Source organism: Myodes glareolus, chromosome 9 (genome assembly GCF_982192425.1).
Source record: "Myodes glareolus chromosome 9, mMyoGla1.1, whole genome shotgun sequence".
NCBI classification, from domain to species: Eukaryota; Metazoa; Chordata; class Mammalia; order Rodentia; family Cricetidae; genus Myodes; species Myodes glareolus.
Genome location: NC_142034.1, coordinates 72,213,606 through 72,232,971, shown reverse-complemented (window position 1 = coordinate 72,232,971; position 19,366 = coordinate 72,213,606). Strand labels below are relative to the sequence as shown.

The following is a 19,366-nucleotide window of genomic DNA, read 5'->3' as shown; positions in this document are numbered from 1 at the left end:
TTTCAGCAGGGTTTCTGCTCTGAAGGGTTACTTTGCTTGGCTGTTTGGCCACTGATGATTGTAGCTGGAACAAATTCGGACTTTGGTGTTAACCTTTTTTTCCTTTCCTTTGTCTCTTCCCCCTTCTTCCTCCTCCTTCCTCCAACTGCCACCCCTCCCTCCCCACACCCACGTCTTTCTCATCCCCCTGCAGGTATCAAGCTGACGCTGTCAGCTCTGCTGGACGGCAAGAACGTCAATGCGGGTGGCCACAAGCTTGGTCTAGGACTAGAATTTCAAGCATAAGTGAATATTGTACAATCGTTAATTTTAAACTATTTTGCAGTATAGCTACCTTCAGAATTTAGTGAACCTTTTAATGTTGTACGTTGGGGATGCGAGAATCGATAAATACCACGTTAGATCTCCAGGTTAAGGATGACTCGGCTTTCCGGTGTTTACCATTTCAGAGGTACAGCAGACACCCCATTCCTGAAAGGGTCCTTTTAGCTGTCGACGTGGGCTGGGGAGGAGACCCTCTAGAGATGCCAGGCCACGAGTGGAAGCTCGGAATGTGCGGGCCCTTTGTAAATCTGTATCGAGTCCACAGGTGAAGTTGTGACTTCCTGAGCCACCTTGGTGTCCCGATCCTAACTGCTGAGAAGCATGCGCGCGCGCACACACCTGTGTGAGAGGGGCTTTCTTAGACAGATCTCCGTGGCCTGTTCCCGTCCTCGCCCAGTTACCTGTTTTACACCAAAAGCACTCTTCTGGTTAGCTATTTCCTTTGTGCCATTTAGGGTGGAGAGAGTGGGCCGATGGAGCCGGTCATTTAGGACTTGATTCTTCCTTGTGTTGTGGCATGTTTTTTTTTTTTTCCTTTTCTTTTCTCTTCTTCTTTTTTCTCTCCCACCCTCTCTCCTGCCATTGCACTAGAGTATGAGACAACTTTAAGCTGGGAAGGTGATTGTGGTCACCATGACAACACTAGGGATCTAAAGTGACCTGTTAAAGCCACACCACTCTTTTTTAGCAGTTTAATGGGTACATTAGAGAGTCTTCCATTTTGTGTGGAATTAGCTCCTCCCCTTCAAATGCTGTAATTAACATCACTTAAAATAAAACTTGAATAAAATATTGAAACCTCATCCTCTTGTTGCTTTTGTTAAGAAAAATATGGGCAGGGCAGTGGTGTTGCATGTCTTTAATCCCAGCACTCGGAAGGCAGAGGCAGGCAGTTCTCTGTGAGTTCGAGGCCAGCCTGGTCTATAGAGCAAGTTCCAGGACAGCCAGGGTTACACAGAGAAACCCTGTCTGGCCAGGGCATTGGTTTAGATTTGTACTTTGCTCCTTTGTATTCTGTGCATTGATATTTTTTGCTCTTGGTGTCTCACAATCATCACTGACCTGATCACATAGAAGAGCATTCCGGAGGCTGGAGAGGCGGCTCAGGGCGCTTCCTCAGTGCTTCCTGTTCCCGAGGTGGCTCTGAGGCTGCTCACAGCTACCTGTAACTCTGGATTTGGGGTATCTGACTCCCTCTTCTGCTGCCCCTAGGTACCACACATGTGACACACACACATAAATAAATCTTTGAAAAAACACTTATGGTTGGATGTGGTGATACATCCCAGCACCTTCGAGACTGAGACAAAAAGATAAAAAGATATACAGTGAGACTTTTAGATCTGAGAATCACGAGGAGAAAAGACCAAATTCATGATTGTCCAGTTAAAGCGAGTTATATTTTGGGATGCACCCAAGACTGGCCAGCTGGCTGTCTCACCCTAAGTTGGGACCTGAGAGAGCAGCCCATGCTGGCCTCTTGAGGTCCTTTTTATGCAGAGGTAAGATGTTCCTGGGGGTGAGAAAGTCGGCTGTTGTACATTGCTGGAAAGAGAAGAAGCAGGGCTAAGGACAGATGCCATGTGGATGTGAATGGGGTTGAAAGTTTAGTGTAGGTTGAAAAACATGTTTTGCAGCTTACATCAGATCTAAGAAACAAACTTAATTTTATTTTTGATTTTTTTGAGACAGCCTTGGCAGTCCTGGAACTCGCTCTGTAGACCAGGTTGGCCTTGAATTCACAGAGGTCTGCCTGCCTCTGGAGTGAGTACTGGGATTAAAGGCAAGCGCCACCACTGCCCAGCTAAGGTTATTTCTTATAAGTGAACGTTTAGAGTCTGTCTAGAAATTGTGCTCTGAACAAAGTGGTTTCTAGGTCTGTGTAGTCAAGGGCCAGGCATAGTATTAAATACCGTGCAGTGTACTAAAGTCCCCGAGTATAGGGGGATTTAATTCACCAGTTACTTATTGAATGTCTGCCTGTAGTATGCAGTGTGTTGGATAAAATATCACTGTAAAATGCCTTCCGTTCACAATAACTCATTAATTAAAAGATTTAGATGGGACTGGGTGGCTCAGTGGTTAGAACACTGACTGTTCTTGCAGAGGACCCGGGATTGGTTCCCAGCACCCACATGGTGGCTCACAACTGTAATTCCAGTTCCAGGGCATCTGATGCCACCCTGGGACAAATGGGTGTTGTGCATTTTTAACATATCAAAGTGGACCTGGCCAGGTGCTTCCAACATCCCTGAGTCCTTACCTGTTACAGGGTATGACTGGTACAGCCCCAAACCCAGACTCAGCGCAGGGTTGCACTGCTTTTTTCCTAGAGGCTCTTCCCTATATAATCTAGACATTTTGGTTATCTGCTCCTTTTGTACCTTTGCCCTCTTACCTGCTGCACCTGGTCTCCCTCGCTCCTCTCCTCTCCCCCCTCTCCCCATATGGCCCAGCTGCACTCTGGACTCTCCCAGAGTTCTCTGCCTCTGGCTATGCTTTTTTTTTCTTCCTTTTAACTAAACGTTCTCTTCTACTACACCTAGGAGCAGTCAGTCCTTTCCTTTTTCATTCAGTCGCTGATGATCCTGTACTCACGTGCAGAAATCCCATAGGACACATACTCATACTTAAAAATAAATCTGAAGCTGGGTGGTGGTGGCACACGCCTTTAGTCCTAGCACTTGGGAGGCAGAGGAAGGTGGATCTCTGAGTTCGACGCCAGCCTGGGCTACAGAGCAGGTTCCAGGATAGCCAGGGCTACACAGAGAAACCTTGTCATGAAGAAAACCAAACCAAATCAAGATAACAAAAAATGAATTGAGCTAATCTGTCACCGAGGAGAAAACACAGTAGGTTAGGGAGGAGGACAGAGTGTCACAGAAGCCACTCACTTGAAAACTATCTCTAAACAGGCAGAATGTAGGACTGAGACTATTCTCTGAACACTGGTATTTTCTGGGTCAGCAGAAAGCACAGCTTGGGGCATTTGGAAGGACAGGACCTTTGTGTGCTGACCTGGAAGGTTTGGGCACCATTCCATGCACACGAACTTGGGTAGACTGAGTTGGGATGACTGACTTCTTAGTTCTAACACTGAGTCTGTTTTTGAGCTGTCCTGGGGCCAAATACATCAGATTTGGGAGAACACAAGCCCTTCTCTATCCTGCAGAGGCAGCTCTGCTCTGTTTGGGGAGGAAAGCGAAGAGATGGCAGTGAAACTGGGCACCATAAATGACAGCTTTATGCTACACCGAATTTCCTGAAAAAAAAAATCAATAAAGTGGAACCTAGAGGAATTGAAACCTAGAGCTGTTTGCTTAGGAGGCAGTCACACAACGTACCCACAGACACAAACTCTGTACCAAGGCCCTAGGCAAACGTTCTAAATTTACATTTTCATATACTGAGGGCTTTGTTTTACAAAATGTAAAAGAGGGCTAGGAATATATTTTTTGGAAAATTTGAGGCTATTTTCAATGGCAGTCTTTCATTCTGACTTATGACCAATGTTCTTGCTTTTCTTTCGTAACACTATCGTGCCGTTACGTACCATCCATTCTACAGTGTGCCTCACGAGGAAGCAAGGCCTGCAAAGGCTGGCTTGAGTTTGCTTTGTTTATTGATGCACCCTTAAGTACGGGGAAATGTTAAATATTTGAGGAAACACTAAAGGATACACCGGGATAGTGGTTCATGCCTGTAATTCCAGCACCTGGGGGGTGGAGGAGCAGGAGTTCAAAGTCATCCTTGGATACAAAGGAGGCCAGCCTGGGCTACATGAGATCTTGGTTTTGTTTTTTTTTTTTTGTTTTTTTTTTTTTTTTTTTTTTTTACACAAAAACAAAAAATAAAAACCAAAAGAGTACTGGAGAAATTATTCAGCAGTTAAGAACACTAGAGTGGTTTTCAGCATCCACATGGGGTGGTGGCTCACACTCATGGCTCATCTAACTCCCCCTTAAGGGGGTCTCACACCCTCTTCTGGCATCTGAAGGCACCTGCACTGACATGCAATTTTTTTTTAGATTGTATTTATTAATTATGTATACAATGTTCTGCCTGCATGTATTCCTGCAGGCCAGAAGAGGGTACCAGATCTTATAAATGGTTGTGAGCCACCATGTGGTTGCTGGGACTTGAACTCAGGACCTCTGGAAGAGCGGCCAGTGCTCCTAACCTCTGAGCCATGTCTCCGGCCTCTTACACACTATTTTAACATTCAGTTTTTGCGGGGCATGGTGGTGCATGCCTTTGACACATTGAGTGCCACATAGAAATAGCGAAGACATACACTAGGGATGGTACATTTTTGGGCAAATTGCACATGATTTAAATCATAATTACAGATCAGGGTGCACTTTAGGTGTTGTTTTTCAATAATTATAATATTTTTATTTACAAAAACAATTAAACAACTAAACAATTGAAGTTCCTAGTATTTTTTTTAATGTATGGTACTGCATAAAACATTTTCCTCTATGAAGAGGGACCAAACAAAAAATTCTTTTGAAACAGGGTTACTCTATATTTGGCTGTCCTGGAACTCACTTCATAGATCAGGCTGGTCTCGAACTCACAGAGATTCACCTACCTCCCCTCCCGAGTGCTGGGATTAAAGATGTGCACCACCACGCCCATCTTAACAAAGTTTATGTAATTATCTAGATTCAATTCTTTTTCCCTTGGCAACATGTTGTAAGGAGGGGCAGCTTGTTTATTCCACTTCCCGGCTAGCTTACACCGAAATAACCACACAGAAACTGTATTCATTAAAACATTGCTTGGCCCATTAGCTCTAGTTTCTTATTGACTAATTCTTACATCTTAATTTAACCCATTTCTAATTAATCTGTGTATTGCCACGTGACTGTGGTTTACTGGCAAGATTCTAACCAGTGTCTGTCTCAGGCAGAAGATTCATGGCTTCTCTCACTCTGCCCTTCTTCCCAGCATTCAGTTCTGTTTCCTCTGCCTACCTAAGTTCCACCCTATCAACTAGGCCAAGGCAGCTTCTTTATTAACCAATGAAAGCGACACACAAACAGAAGGTACTCCTATACTAGTTCCCCTTTTCTGTTTAAACAAAAAGGAAGACTTTAACTTTAGCATAGTAAAATTACATATAACAAAACAGTTATCAAGCAAGAATTACAGTTACAATATTTATATCTACTTTATCTTTTATCATAATTAAGGAAAACTATAACTATCTATTCTTCAACTCCATCAAAGACTCCAGAAGGATATAATATTACCTAAGTAAACAGAAAGTGCATTGTAAGCAACTTCCAAAACTCTAGAAATGACAGAGACATCTTGCTGTCTGGGCAGTTACCCAAAGTTCTTATATACCGTTGGGACATCCATCTTCAGCCTTCAGACCCATAGTATCCAGCAGACTTTTCCATGAAGCAGGAAAATTCAAAGACAGTTCAGTCACTTTCTTCTGTATCCTGCAGAATGTCTCGCAGACTTTTATGAAGCAGGAACCCCAAAGGACCATCTCACCTTTAGGCAAGTTCAACAGTCATTTCTCTGTAGGTCATGCATGCCCAGTGAAGCATCCAGGCAAGAGCAGTTTCTTGCTCAAATGGCTAGCAAATTCCATAATGAGCCTCTTCGATGCCCATCTTCCTCTTAAAGTAGCTGGTGCTGCCAGGAGCAAATGCATCTCATTGTCCTAAGTTATTAAAAACATTTAAATGCCATATTCTGAAAGTCTCTGAAAGACTTGAAGAATACCTATCTAACTGAAATATATCTCTATAAATCTAGAAAATCTAACGAACATGACAACAAGCTTGACTATTAAAGATGACAGAAATGTAGTGACCCCAGAATTACCTACATACATGAGTGTGGTGGTGTGTCAATTCCAGACCAACAATTATCAGTAGCTTCATCAGTGTAGGGATCTTTTGGAAGCACTGCCACCTTGTGCTTCCTTACAGGTCTAATAATTTCACTCTCAGTAGAATCGTCAAACCAGTTATTCACATCTTTGATATCACTGGGAATATCTGATAAATTATTGTTAAATACTTCTGGAGGTACATCAGTTGTTTTTCCTTCTTTTTCTGAGAATGGGCCCTTCCTTCCTTCCTTCCTTCCTTCCTTCCTTCCTTCCTTCCTTCCTTCCTTCCTTCCTTTCTTTTTCGAGACAGGGTCTCTCTGTAGCTTTGGAACCTGTCCTGGAACTAGCTCTTGTAGACCAGGCTGGCCTCGAACTCATGGAGATACACCCACCTCTGCCTCCCGAGTGTGGGGATTAAAGGCGTGCACCACCACCGCCGGCTGGCCGAGAAAGGGCATTTCTAAAAGCGTCAGGAACTTGAAGATGAAGACTATTTGAATGACCAAAACACAATGTAACTGCAATGGGTTTGTTTGTGCAATTATAAAGTTTTCTTTTTTTTTTTATTCTTTCTTTCTTTCTTTTTTATTTTGTTTTGTTTTTAGATTAGCCTGCATGGTTTCCACCAGTGAGATCGTTTTATTCGATATGGACAAGACCGTGTATTGACACCTAACATTCATAACAGATGGAGTGTGAAAAAACGATGAAACTCATGAGCGGTCCTAATACAGAGAAACCCTATCTTGAAAAAGCAAAGTAAGATTTATTTTTAGTTTAGGCATAAAGGTAGGTTCACCCCAAGTGAGTAGTGCCTCTGGAGGCCAGAAGAGGGGGTCAGATCCCTTGGCGTTGGGGGCAGTTGTGAACTGCCTAACCTGGGTGCTGGGAACCCAGTTCTCTGCAAGAGTAGCAAGTGCTCTCAACAGCGGAACCATCTCTCAGGCCCATACATACAATCTTAAAAAAACCTATTTAACTATGTGTCTGGGTGTTTGGCCTGTGTGTCTCTGCACCAGTTGCATGGATGCTGGGAATAGAACCCAGGTCCTCTGGAGGATCAGTTAGCTCTCTTAACAGCTGAGTCACCTCTCCAGCCCCTAAAATAAATCTCAAAGACGATGATGGCAACAACAAGAAGCAGTTGAAAATAAACCATCTTTCTCAGCTCCCCCCTGCAATCCTCCTGGGCCAACAACCTCCTTGTCCCCTCCAGCTTCAGGGATGCGGCGTCATCACGTACGGACGTAGTTGCTTCGGGCGCGCGCCTTCAGACGCGTACCTGACGTCACCACGCAGAACCTAGCAACAGCGCAGGCTCCGGGCCGAGTCCGTTATGGCTGCCGCCGCCCTGGGCAGAATGAGCTGGGCTGCGCGAGAGAAGATGCTTCCCGGGCTGGGCACCCGGGGCCTCGGAGTGCTGGCGCGGTCGCTGGTGCTGGCGTTGCTGCTCGCGCCCGTCTTGTCTGGTAATGGACTCGGGGTGGCGGCGAGGATGCGGGCCGGGCTCAGTGGGGACTGAGCGCCGCCGACTCACGGCGGTTCTCACTCGCCGAGTTCCCACGGCCGGAGGTGGGCCCGGGCGTCTGGAGCGCTCCCAGTGCGGTCTTCCCAGTCCCGAGAAGTGGGGTCGTGAGATTCCGGGACCCGAGTGGGTGGGCGGGGACTGGAGGTGGCCGTGGCCTGGACAGAGTCTCGAAGAGTACTCTCCTTGGAGGAAGAGTGCTCGGGGTGGGGACAGGAGGTCCCCACAGTGCTTGAGAATGGGGCGTTCGGAGGTCTTGCGGATTGGTTGGGAGACAGCCTGAAGTAATGGTCGGGGTTGGGGAAAGAGATGTCGTCTAGAGAGAGGCTTGGGGTTGGGGGGCAAGCAAGGCTAGGCAAGTTTTTGTTTTGTTTTGTTTTCTCCTGGAAAAGGTGAGGTCAGAGATAAAGGTAGCGTCAGTGACCCAGTGCCCGGACTGAACTGATTATTTCAGAGTGGAAGAGGGGGCAACTATTTGTGGGTTCCATCTCTGAGGTCCGGGTGGTTCTGGGGCTGTTGACAGAGGCGGAGTCCGGGGGCTCTGGACTGCTGAGGGTCTTGGGAGGAGGAGCAGAGTGTAGGAACAAAGAGTCTTTGTCAGTAGTGATACCCCTCCTTGCCTTGAGATTTAACTAGAACACCTTTGCCTCATTCTAATGGATCTGTAGCATTTGAGACAGAAGTTTTTGCAGATGTTACAACATAAATCGGGTTATTAAAGCCTTTATTGAAAAGGAAATCTGTAAACTGTGGCAGAGATTTAGTGGGAAAACCCTACTGTTGAGAACTTAATCATTAAGCATCATTTGAGTAGTTATGTTTTTCATTCCGTCCAAGGTGCCATCATTCTCTCCCCAAATCTTTGTTGAGTTTTTTGTTTTTTTCTTCAGATGAAAAATAGCGTGACACAGGGATAGTTTTCTTTGCCAAGGAGAATGGTCCAGTCAATCACTAATTCCTTTATTTCAGTGCTAGGTTGTGTACACTTGTTTCCTCAGCGACACTGAAGACAGGCAACTGACTGTCCTACCAGGAAGATTTTGGAGTTTGTGGGGGAAGGACTGGCATTTCCAAGGCTCTTTTATCGTTGTAGAATATAATGAGGATATCCCAGTGGATGCAGACGTAATTGCTTTGACTATTTAATCATCTAACGGCAGCTCTAGAAGGGATCTGACACACTCTGTGGGTACTGCACCTATGTGTGTGTCACACATACCACCCCCCCTCTCCTAAGTTTGTGTGTGTGTGTCTCTCATACACACCTACACCTGTTGCCTTTAAACTAGAGGCAGTACCAATTTGGATGGGGTCCAGAAGGGACATTTAGCCGTCTCTCAGTGATACCTGTGTTTGTGAAGCTCAGCCATGAAGTCGGAGCTGTCTGACTTCCCTGGTCCTGAGTTCTCTTTGTCTGACTAGATCGACTCATCTTTGCATCAGGTGGTCCAGGTAAAATCTTGGCTTGTTTTCCTGCCCTATACTGCTGTGTTTCTTCCACATTTTATGTCCTGGCTTCCCGGGTGCATAGGTGTAGGCCTCTACCCATGAGGAGGGAGCCCGCCTGGCTGGGATTGAGGGAAGGGCCTTTGAGGAGGCACAGTGGTGTAGAGATGCTCTTTAGGGTGCAGTGTGGTTGTGATGAGATCAGGTCGGATGTGAGTGCAGCTAGTGTGTGTTCTCTGAATGGTGTGACCTTTTCAGAAGATGGGATGGGGAGCAGAGGGAGATTAGGACGTGGCCAAAGGGAAGATCAGGTTGTTGGTTTTTAAAAATATGTTTATTTACATTGCTCTCTCTCTCTCTCTCTCTCTCTCTCTCTCTCTCTCTCTCTCTCTCTCTCTGTGTGTGTGTGTGTATAGGACTGAGGAGTTCTTGCTTTCCACCATGTGAGTTCCAAAGTACAGACTCCCTTACTTGCCGAGCCACTTCTCTGTCCCTCAGATCGGATCTTGTAGACAGTTACTAAGACTGGCATTTTCAAGAAAGGGGAGCCTAAAGGGTTAAAAAACATTGTGTTCTGTGTTAGTCTGTCTGCCTGCCGTCTATGGGCATGTGGCGGTGGGTGCCCGTCCGTGGAGGGCAGAGCATTGTTGAGTTGCAGGTGGTTGTGAGCCACCCTGTATGGGTGTTGGGAGCAGACATCTGTTCCTCTGGAAAATAGTGTGTCATCTTAACCTCTGAGCCATCTCTCGAGCCCGCTAAAGGAAGTTTTAAGTAGAGGAATGTGTAGACACTTGTGTAAGTTTCTGCAGGATGGCAATGGGGTTGGAGTGGAGATAGGCTGGTCACTTGCAAAGCTGACTAACCATTGCATGGAACTAACCATTGCATGGAAGTGAAAACCTTCACATCTTATGCTTGGTGCTAAGGCTAGGCACTTATTTATTTATTTATTTATTTGTGGGTGAGGAAGTGGGGTGGGGTGCCAGAGTGTGAGTGGAGGCCAGAGGAACTCAGGGTCCTCTCTTTCCACCACGTCTTTTGTTCTAGTTGGATTAAAGTTTGCTTCTTTCACTTTGGAATTCTGAGAGTTCTTTATTTTAGGAACACATACTTTGGTATGGGACTTGCGAGTAGCTGTCTTTCTTGTGAGACTCTGGCAGAACAAAAACTTTGTCTTTAGAAGACTAGCAGTTGCCAGTTCTCTCATGCGCTGTGCTTTCACTTTTTGGGTGAAATTTAAGAACTCTTTTCCCAGCTCCAGATTTCAAAGATTTTTCTCCTTTGTCTTTTTCTAGTTTTATCCTTTAATTTTTTTATATTTTGCATGACTTATGCTTAGTTAATTTTTGTTTAAGGTGTAAAAGTTCCCTGTGGGTTCCTCTGGCTTGATAGTGTGTGGATTACACTGGTGGACTTTAAACATCTTGTGGGTCTTGCAGCCTAGAGTAAACAGCAGCTGCTCCCCCCCCCCCCCCCCCCCCCCCCCCCCCCCCGTGCTCTTCCTAAGTTCCAGGTGTGTTGGGGGTTGAAACCAGGACCTTGTCTCACACAGCTGGGTCCAGCATTTCTTTCTGTTGCTGGCGTGGAGAACCTGAGGAGACTTGACAGGAGGCAGGGCTAGTGCCTGTTATCTCAGAGGGTTCCGCCTATGGCTGCCTGGTGCATCGCTGCTGCCCTGCAGTGAGCTGGAGCATGGAGGAGGAACTGTGGCAGAGGAGGCAGCTCACCTGTAGTGGTGGTTTGTGGAAGTTCTCTTGTGGTGATCATTTTTCTGAGAGACAGTGGTTGTCACCGGGTAGAGGGGGAGTGGGGAGGGGAAGTACCAGAGAAGGTGCTGGAAATGTGAGGACGCGTCAGGGAGCAGGAAGGAAATGGACTAGGAAGTTACAGAGTAAGCACTTAGTGTTAAGCACAGTGTAGAAGCTTCCACATTGAATTTCAGATGAAATGAAAACTGTGGGCAGCTACATGGTGCACTTGGGACAGATGCCCTTCCTGATGAGTGAGGCGGTGTGTGAGCGCAAAGGCAACTGGGCATTGACCACAGCACTGAACCCTGTTAGGAGAAGAGATTTTATCGGCAAGATTTGGTGGTGGCCACCAGTGGCTGAAAAAGGGAGGGTGGGTGTTTAAGCCTTAATGGATTGAGAAGACCAGTGAATGAATCAGAAAGCAACCAGCATTCCCGGAAGCAGTGTGCTGCAGAGGGTGTGGGGGAGAGCAGGTCATAGTGGGCCCAGAGGCCGTGGGGTAGGTTGGGCTGACTCAGCAGAAGAGAGGTCGTGGATTTTGAAATCCATATAGGAGCTCTTTGGCTGAGTGAGGACCCTGTAATTAGAAGCTGAAGTCTTAGAATGACGGGGCCTTGTAGGAGTTGGTGATAGGGAGATGAGTGTCCCCAAACCAGTGGCATTTCTGGAGAAGAATGGGAAAATCGTGTGTGGTAGGGGGCTGCACCCTTCCTCCAATCTGCAAGGCTGTGGGAGAGAAGCCAGCTGTGGAATAGAAGGGCTGCAGGACCAGTGTGTTTAGAAGGAATCAGGTTTCTGTTAGATCAACAGAGATGCCTGAGGAGATCCCCAGGGCCCAGTGAGGGTGTCCATGTAGTCACTCCTGCCCGTCCCAGTTCAGGTCCTTTAGAGACATTCCAAAAAGTTTGACAGGAAGACTGACTTGTTTGTTTGTTTGGAGACAGGGTCTTTTAGAGCCCAGGGTACCCTCGACCTAACTGTGTAGACTAAGGGTGACCTTTAACTCCAGAGCCTCCTGCCTCCTCTGCTCTGTGCTGGCATCGTATGTGTGAGTTGCTATGCTTGGCTCTAATTTACTATCTTAATATTTTTCTGGTGCTAGGAATCAAACCTAGTGCCCCACATATACTAGGCTACATTCCTAATCCTACTGTCTTTTGAAACGATTTTTGTTGTTAGAAAGTATTTTTCTGCGAGACTTCTGTCCTATTAAGACTCTGTCCCCTTTTCTGTGTACAAAGTAGATGTCAACTGTGTTACTTAAAAGAGACAGTATTCATATGAACAGTTGTTTTCTGTGCGTGGACATACTTGTGAAGGCCTGAGACTTGTCTTTATAGGCTGAAGGTTTAGAATACAAACAACAGGTATGTTTGTTTGTTTGAAGAGTAATTAAAGGTGGCCCCAAAGTTCTTCAGCAGTGGTGACATTCAGCTAGAGACTGGCCTGTTCAGCTTCAGCAGTTGTCCTCTGGACTAGATCGCATTGGTTCTTTGTACTGTGTGGAGTTCCTTCTGGAAGTTTTAGCTGTACTTTAGCAGACCTCCCTGAGGAAGTAGAGGCACAGGCTGGAAGATTGTGCAAGCATTTGGCTTCATTTTCCACCTGGAGGCTGCCTTTTTTAAAAATAGGCTGTAACTTAGCTTGCAAGGTCTAGTTTCTGGTTCCCATCCCTTAGAATTTTGGTGGTTTTTTAATTTTTTAATTTTATTTTTTATTTTTGAAGAATCTTCAAGTATGACTTAGAAATGCTGTGAACAACGTGTCTGTAGCCGTGTGTGCTGGTTATGTGCTTGAAGCAGGAACTTTTAGAGTAAAAGCCTGGACTCTGGCTGCCCTGGCAAACTAGGCTCTGCCACCTATCTAATCTATGCAGATTAGATCAGGACTGGTGAAAAGCAGAGAATTAATGTGGCCATACTGGGAAGAGGTAGAAACCAAGAAAGGGGCACAGTGACCCCAAAGTCCTGTTTTCAGGATCCTAAAAACTTTTTAAGTTTATGCATGGGGCAGGGAGGGGGCAGATTGCGCATAACTGAGCATCCTGTTCAGGGTGTTTTCTGGGGTTCTTGTTTCTAGTTTAGTTCTGCAAGGTGGTCAGAAAATCCTATTGCTTGAGGATACATGGTGGTTTGGGGGATGCACTTCTGTTTCGGGGTGCACCATCTCCCCAGTGGGCCACTGCTCTGTCCTTGGAGGGTCTGCTCAGCAGACTTGTGCCTGCAGGGTTGGGGCAGTGACTTATTTCTCTGCTTGCAGCCTTGAAAGGGGATGATGCAGACTAGACAGATGTGTCCTGAGTGCTTATCTGCAGAGGGATGCAGCACACAGAGAAATGAAGGCTTTTAAGCTTGGTCACTTTCTGGGCTCCAGTTGAGGGGTCAGTGGTTTTTAGCAAAGGCAGTTTCTAAGTACCTGTCTCATAGTGTGCTTAGTTCTAGCTTGTGTGCACATGTGTGTGTACCTGTGTGTGTAGTAGGTGATTTCTGTGACTCACCTGACCCAGGATTAGCCTCCTCTCTTTCTTGGGGATGAAGTGGAGCCTGGACAAGGCTGGCTGAAATCCATTCTTTGGTAAAGGGAAACAGTAGGTTGTCTGCTGACTTTGCCTGACCTGAAATCAAATGTTTGCTTGCTCTTTGAGTAGCAGACTGTGCCGCAGTGAGAGTTTTTTGCTTTGTTCAGTTTGTTACTGAGCAAAATAATTATTACCTGAGATTAATTGACCAAGAAGAAATGTAATTGAATGCTGGCCATTGAGACTTTACTGGATCTTAAGAGAAAGCTGCAGGAATTTATTATACTGAAGAGAAATGCTTAGTAAAAAAATTGATAAATGCTCTTTTCTCTTAGTAGAGAAAAAGTTGGCAATGTCGGGGTGCTTTTGTTTCTCAGGTGCTCCAGAGAACACGCCAGACGACCTCACTACTTCTCCTCCAGCTGCCCCGACACCTGGAAACAGCACGGAACCTTCTCTTTCCCAGATCAGCACCACTTCTCCTCCGCCAGCCAGTACAGAGAAAAATGGAGGCACCTCTGTGGCACCCGCTCTCTCCACTGCTCCTTCTGTGTCCCAGGACGAGGCTGATAGCAATGAAGATCCCAGCATGGAGGAGGAGGATCTTCTGGCGCTCAACAGTTCCCCGTCCACAGCCAAAGACACTCTGGACAATGGGGACTACGGAGAGCCGGACTATGACTGGACCACCAACCCCAGGGACGAGGAGCCTGATGATAATATAAACATAGAGATAAGCAGAGAGGACAGGCGCTTCCGGGGCTTTGAGGACTCAGTGAAGGTGGTGAAGCTCCCGCCCCCAAACAGAGAAGATAGCCATTTCTTTTTCCATCTCCTGATTTTTGCGTTCTGTGCAGCCGTTGTTTATGTAACGTACCACAACAAAAGGAAGGTAAGTTGGGATTTTAGCCCCTTCTGTAGTGCTCCATTGTCTCAGCCATACTGTGTAAATTCTTTCAGTTGGGTTGACCGTGGTGATCAAACGGTAACATTTCTATTGAAACTGTGGCTCTGGTACATTAGACAAGTTAGGGATAATGCTCCATGTGCTTCTAGAAAATTATTTGTTTTTTTTCCCCCCATAATGAATGAAACCAAAGTCTAGCGAGTTACTTATTTTTCAGACAGGGTCTTACTGTTTAGCCCTGACTGTATGGTACTCACTGTGTAGATCAAGCTGACCTTTGAACTCAGAGATCCACCTGTCTCTGTCTCCCTTCCAAGTGCTGGGGTCAAAGGCGTGTGCTCCTCATCTGTCTTGCATTTCTTAATTTAGTAATGATAGTTTGGTGGGAGTACTTGTGGGGCAAGAATACTAATTGAACACTCCTTTTAATTTATTATGTATTGACGATGATTTGACAGTAATGTTATTTTCTGGTTGTTCGAGGATTGGGCTGAGGATGTGGCTCCATTGATAGAGTGCTTTCTTAGCATCCATGAAGCCCTGGGCTCACTTCCTAGCGCTACATAAGCCTGTGCATGAAAGCACACTTCTGTAGTAACAGGAGAATCAGGAGGATCAGAGATTCAAGGTTATTCATTGTCATCTCTGGCTGCATATTGAGGGTCAGGCCAGCTTGGGATATATATTTAAGACCGTGCCCCTCAAGCTCCCCCCACCCCCGCCAAAAAAGGAGGAAATAAAAGGTCTTTATGTATAGCCAGGTGTAGTGGTAGGTACATGCTTGTAATTTTGGCATCGTGACACTTGGGAGGTAGAGGTAGAGGCAGGCCGACCACTGTTGTTCAAGTCCGAGCTGGAGTATACAAAACTGTGTGTCTCCAACAAACAGCCAGCAGTGGAGACGGCTCGGTGATTAAGAGCAGTGGTTGGTTTTGCAGAGGACTAGGTTTCAATTCCCACCACCCACGTGGTGGTTCATAACTCCAATTCCAGAGGTTCTGGCAATAAGTAAGTAAGATAAATAAATAAATGGATCTGGCCATAAAAAAAAAAAACCAGATGCCCAGAACAATATGTTTAATGTAGAAAATTCAGAAATCTGAAGACTTTAGGGAAAAAAAGAAAATTTAAGCACTACTCAGAGCATTAAAATATATTTTAGTGTATTTCTGGTCCACAAATATACATATACATGCATGCTGTAATTTTTTTTTTCTTTCTCAAGACAGGGTTTCTCTGTAGCCATGGCTGTCCTGGAACTCATTGTGTAGAGCAGGTTGGCCTTGAACTCCTGAGATCCACCTGCCTCTGCCTCCCAAGTGCTGGGATTAAAGGCGTGCACCACCACCACTTGGCTGCATGCTGTAATTTTTTTTTCTTGATTTATTTATTTATTATGTAGTCTCAGTGTTCTGTCTGCATGTATGTCTTCAGGCCAGAAGAGGGCACCAGAACTCATTATAGATGGTTGTGAGCCACCATGTGGTTGCTGGGAATTGAACTCAGGACCTTTGGAAGAGCAGGCAGTGCTCTTAACCACTGAGCCATCTCTCCAGCCCATGCTGTAATTTTATTGTTGTTGTTATTTGTTTGTTTTGTTTTTCGAGATAGGGTTTCTTTGTGTAACCCTAACTGTCCCGGAATTAGCTCTGTAGACCAGACTGGCCTTGAACTCTCAGAGATCCTCCTGCCTCTGCCCCCTCCCCCAGTACCTGACTTGTATGTTTTCAGAGCTGACTGTTTAGTATTGAATAAGCAATTGGTGTGCTCTTTCCAGTTCTCAATATTTCTTAGTTGCCTGTATTTCTTTGTGTGGGATTGAGGTCTCATGAGGTTTCCCTGTCCACTTAGGCACCATAACATACTATTTAAAAATATGGTTTTATATGTGCATAATTGATTGTGCTTTGATCCTATTGGACAGTTAGGTGATTCCAAGGTTTTGGTTCATGATGACCATGTCTATGCTGGAATTGCTTTCCTGGGTTAAGGTACCCTAATAACCAAGGCATAAGCTGATGGGGGCAGTGCGCCTTTCGGATGCTAGAGAAGCTCAGGCACAGCTTCCTCGATGTGTGATGCTCTCGAGAGTGTGGCTCTTGTGACTTGCCTCGTTAAGGCATTAATTTTCTTACCTGAGAAATGACAACATGGACCAATTAATTTCAGAATGTCTTTCAGCTCTGAGTGTTGGTGACCCAGTGACAGAAAGCAGCAGACAAACCCCTGGAGTCCCTTCTTAACTGACCTGAGCTATGTGCTGACACTTGGGGTGCAGGTGGTCTCCTGGTCTCCACCCCATGCCCACTGAGAAGCATCTTGCAGCCTTGTTCACAGGCTGGAAACGGGTGTTATTTTATTATTGTGATAATTATATCCCAAAGCCTAAGCAAGATCCTGCTCTTGTTACAAAACCTCTACCAGATAAGTTTTCTATTTGGCATGTCTAATTGCTTTGTTTTATTTCAGATTTTCCTTCTGGTTCAAAGCAGGAAGTGGCGTGATGGCTTGTGTTCCAAAACAGTGGAGTACCGTCGTTTAGACCAGAATGTGAATGAGGCCATGCCTTCTCTGAAGATCACCAATGATTATATTTTCTAAAGCACTGTGATTGGAGTCTGCTTCTTCTGTCATTTTATTTGCTTGACTTTTATATGGTGTCGTGCAAATTCTGCCACAGGCAAGTGGCGCTTAACCAAGAGGGGGCCCTCTCTTTTGCCTTGGTGCTTTGGGAACTAAATGTCACAAACAAGGAGTATATAATTTTTTAATCTGTTCTTTAGAGCTAGATCCAATCAGGTATCTTAAGTGTGAGTTAAACCTTATTGTATATTTTTTGTAGTAGTTATTTTTTCCCATTTATCGTGCCTCTGGCAGCACTGTTCCCTTTGAAAGACCCCAAACCAGAACTAAAGTCTCCTGGGGCCCAGCACTGCTGGTTTTCATCACTCGCTGCTGTCCAAATGCTGTTTTTCCTTTTTCTATTATTCTATTTCTAATTTTTGAGATGGGAGTCTTACTAAACAGCCTAGGCTGACCTTGAACAGTTGGTCGCCTTGTTTTGGATTCTCAAATGCTGGTACTACAGGTGTGGCCGCCTCACCCACTTCCAAATAGCCTATTTTTGTTTGTGTGTGGTACAAACTTTATTATACAAGGATATCATGATATATTGCTTTGTTTTACAGCAACATGTTTGCCACTCTTTCAAAACTGCTTTGAAAGATGGATGATAAGGTGGGCGCAGTCAGCGAGGGCGCTGCTGCCGGCCTGACAGCCTGAGTTCAGTCCCCAGGGCCTGCATGGTGGAAGGGAAGAGTGAGTTCTTGAAGGTTGTTCTCTGACCTCCACATGTGTGCCGTGGCATTTGTACACCTACACACGTGCTTATACACACATAGTAAATAAATATAATTATTAAAAAGAACACCGCTCTGGATGTTTTTTGGCACTTAGTGTAAGGTGATGTGGCTGCTGCTCCACTAATCACACGTTAAGCTGGTGTAGGAATTCCTGCAAAATAGCCTGCGGTTGCCGGTGAGCAGTGAGATGATAGGTGGTGTCAGCCGTCGGCTAGGGTTACTGCGTGGAGCTTCGGTGGAAGCTGGTAGAACAACAGTTCCGTCAGTCAGCATTTGATTTCAGCCCAGGTTTCAAGGGTTCAGGCGATGAGCAGAGTTTAAAACTTCAATCAGAGTTTTTTCAGTTTGTTTCTTGCTGCACAGTAAATTTGAAGAGACTTTAGAGACCATTATCACTTAAATGATACTGTGTCTCGATCCTGCAGTTAGCGTGATAATCTGAATATAGAAGTGACATTCAGACTCCCTGCCGTGTTTTATTATGTTGCTCCCCTCCCCGAAACTGGAATTCTTTACTGTATTCATGTTAGCCTGTTTTTTAGAGTTGATCAGAATGTAGATGTGTGATCTGAACCATGGTTGACTACCGAGCTTCACTGCAACTCTCCAGAAAGCATAGCCTTCACTGCATGCTCAGCAGAGCCCAGGCGAGCCAGCAGCCACGCTCCTGATGTGAACACGGAAGCAGCAGCGTTGTCCTCCCGTCAGGACAGGTGACTGTCCGAAGGATGGGCAGCATAGTGAAATGTACCTGGACTGTTTTATTGCAGTAGTTTTTTTTTCATATTTGAAATTGTATTATTTAATATTTTGAATAAGATTTTAAGAAATAAATGGCAAAGATATAAATCTGTGCTTTTATCAGTGTGTTTATTACAGTGCTGACTTTTGGTGGTTACTGCAGGCCTGTGCCGGGAGGAAGCGAGCCCCAGCCAGTTGTGGTGAGGCCTGTTCAGCCAAGGACGTCTGCCTCTAGGATGCCACTTACATTCTGAAGGCTCCCTTAGGCCCAGTTTGTCACTGGGTGCAGACATCTGCTAACACCAGCAAACTGGGATGGCAGAAAAGGCTTGCAGGTGGTCAGTGCAGGCTTTTCAGGCGCGGGCTCCTTGTCTGTGTGAAGCTGCCCAGACTAGGAGGATCAGGCCTGGTGGCAGATCTGGGCTTCCCGGGGACCTCATGGTGCTGGTGGGTGCTAACGGTGCTGCCTGCAGTAGCCTCCGACTTTGGGGGGTACCAGGTCATGCTAGGGTCAGACAGGCACTTGAGCTGCTAGGTGAGGGACCCGTGATCCACATTTGAACCTTAGCACTGATGGATCGAGACTGGCCACCTGGAACCTCTGCCCAGGGTTGGCACCGCATGGCTCCTCTGTTTGTTTGCTGAAGAGGCACGTGGTAAAACTTGTCAGACAGGAGGAAACAGTGTTTATCTGTGGCCTGTCTTGATATGTCTGTCTGTCTGTCTTTCATTTTTTGAGACAAGATCTTGCATGTGTTGCCATGCCTGGCTTGGCTAGGGTATCTTTGGGGTGAAGGCTGTTGGTGTGGATTGTTCCACAGACTGTGCTTGACCAGGAAGTGGCTGTTGCTTTCCCTACCCCCAGCCGGGCAGTTCCTACATTCCTTTAAGCTTTATATGGTATCTGAGAAATTAGAAGCAATTCAGCCCCTGGC

General features: G+C 45.8%; 2 protein-coding genes across 3 annotated transcripts in view; both read left to right on the top strand.

The window, feature by feature from the left end:
- Vdac1 (voltage dependent anion channel 1) overlaps positions 1-1,127 on the top strand; it is a 28,591-nt gene extending 27,464 nt beyond the window's left edge. For both annotated transcript variants that reach the window (XM_087910646.1, XM_087910647.1), the window contains exon 9: positions 194-1,127. In XM_087910646.1, coding sequence (XP_087766772.1) covers positions 194-285 — 92 coding nt within the window. In that variant the 3' untranslated portion in view covers positions 286-1,127. The remainder of the gene's footprint in view (positions 1-193) is intronic.
- A 6,354-nt stretch (positions 1,128-7,481) lies between these two features.
- C9H5orf15 (chromosome 9 C5orf15 homolog) lies at positions 7,482-18,539 on the top strand. The gene is made up of 3 exons (XM_048437641.3): positions 7,482-7,650; positions 13,799-14,313; positions 16,798-18,539. Exons 1-3 carry the CDS (start codon positions 7,518-7,520, stop codon positions 16,927-16,929), a joined length of 780 nt encoding a protein of 259 aa, XP_048293598.2. The 5' UTR covers positions 7,482-7,517; the 3' UTR covers positions 16,930-18,539.
- Positions 18,540-19,366: the final 827 nt, after the last annotated feature.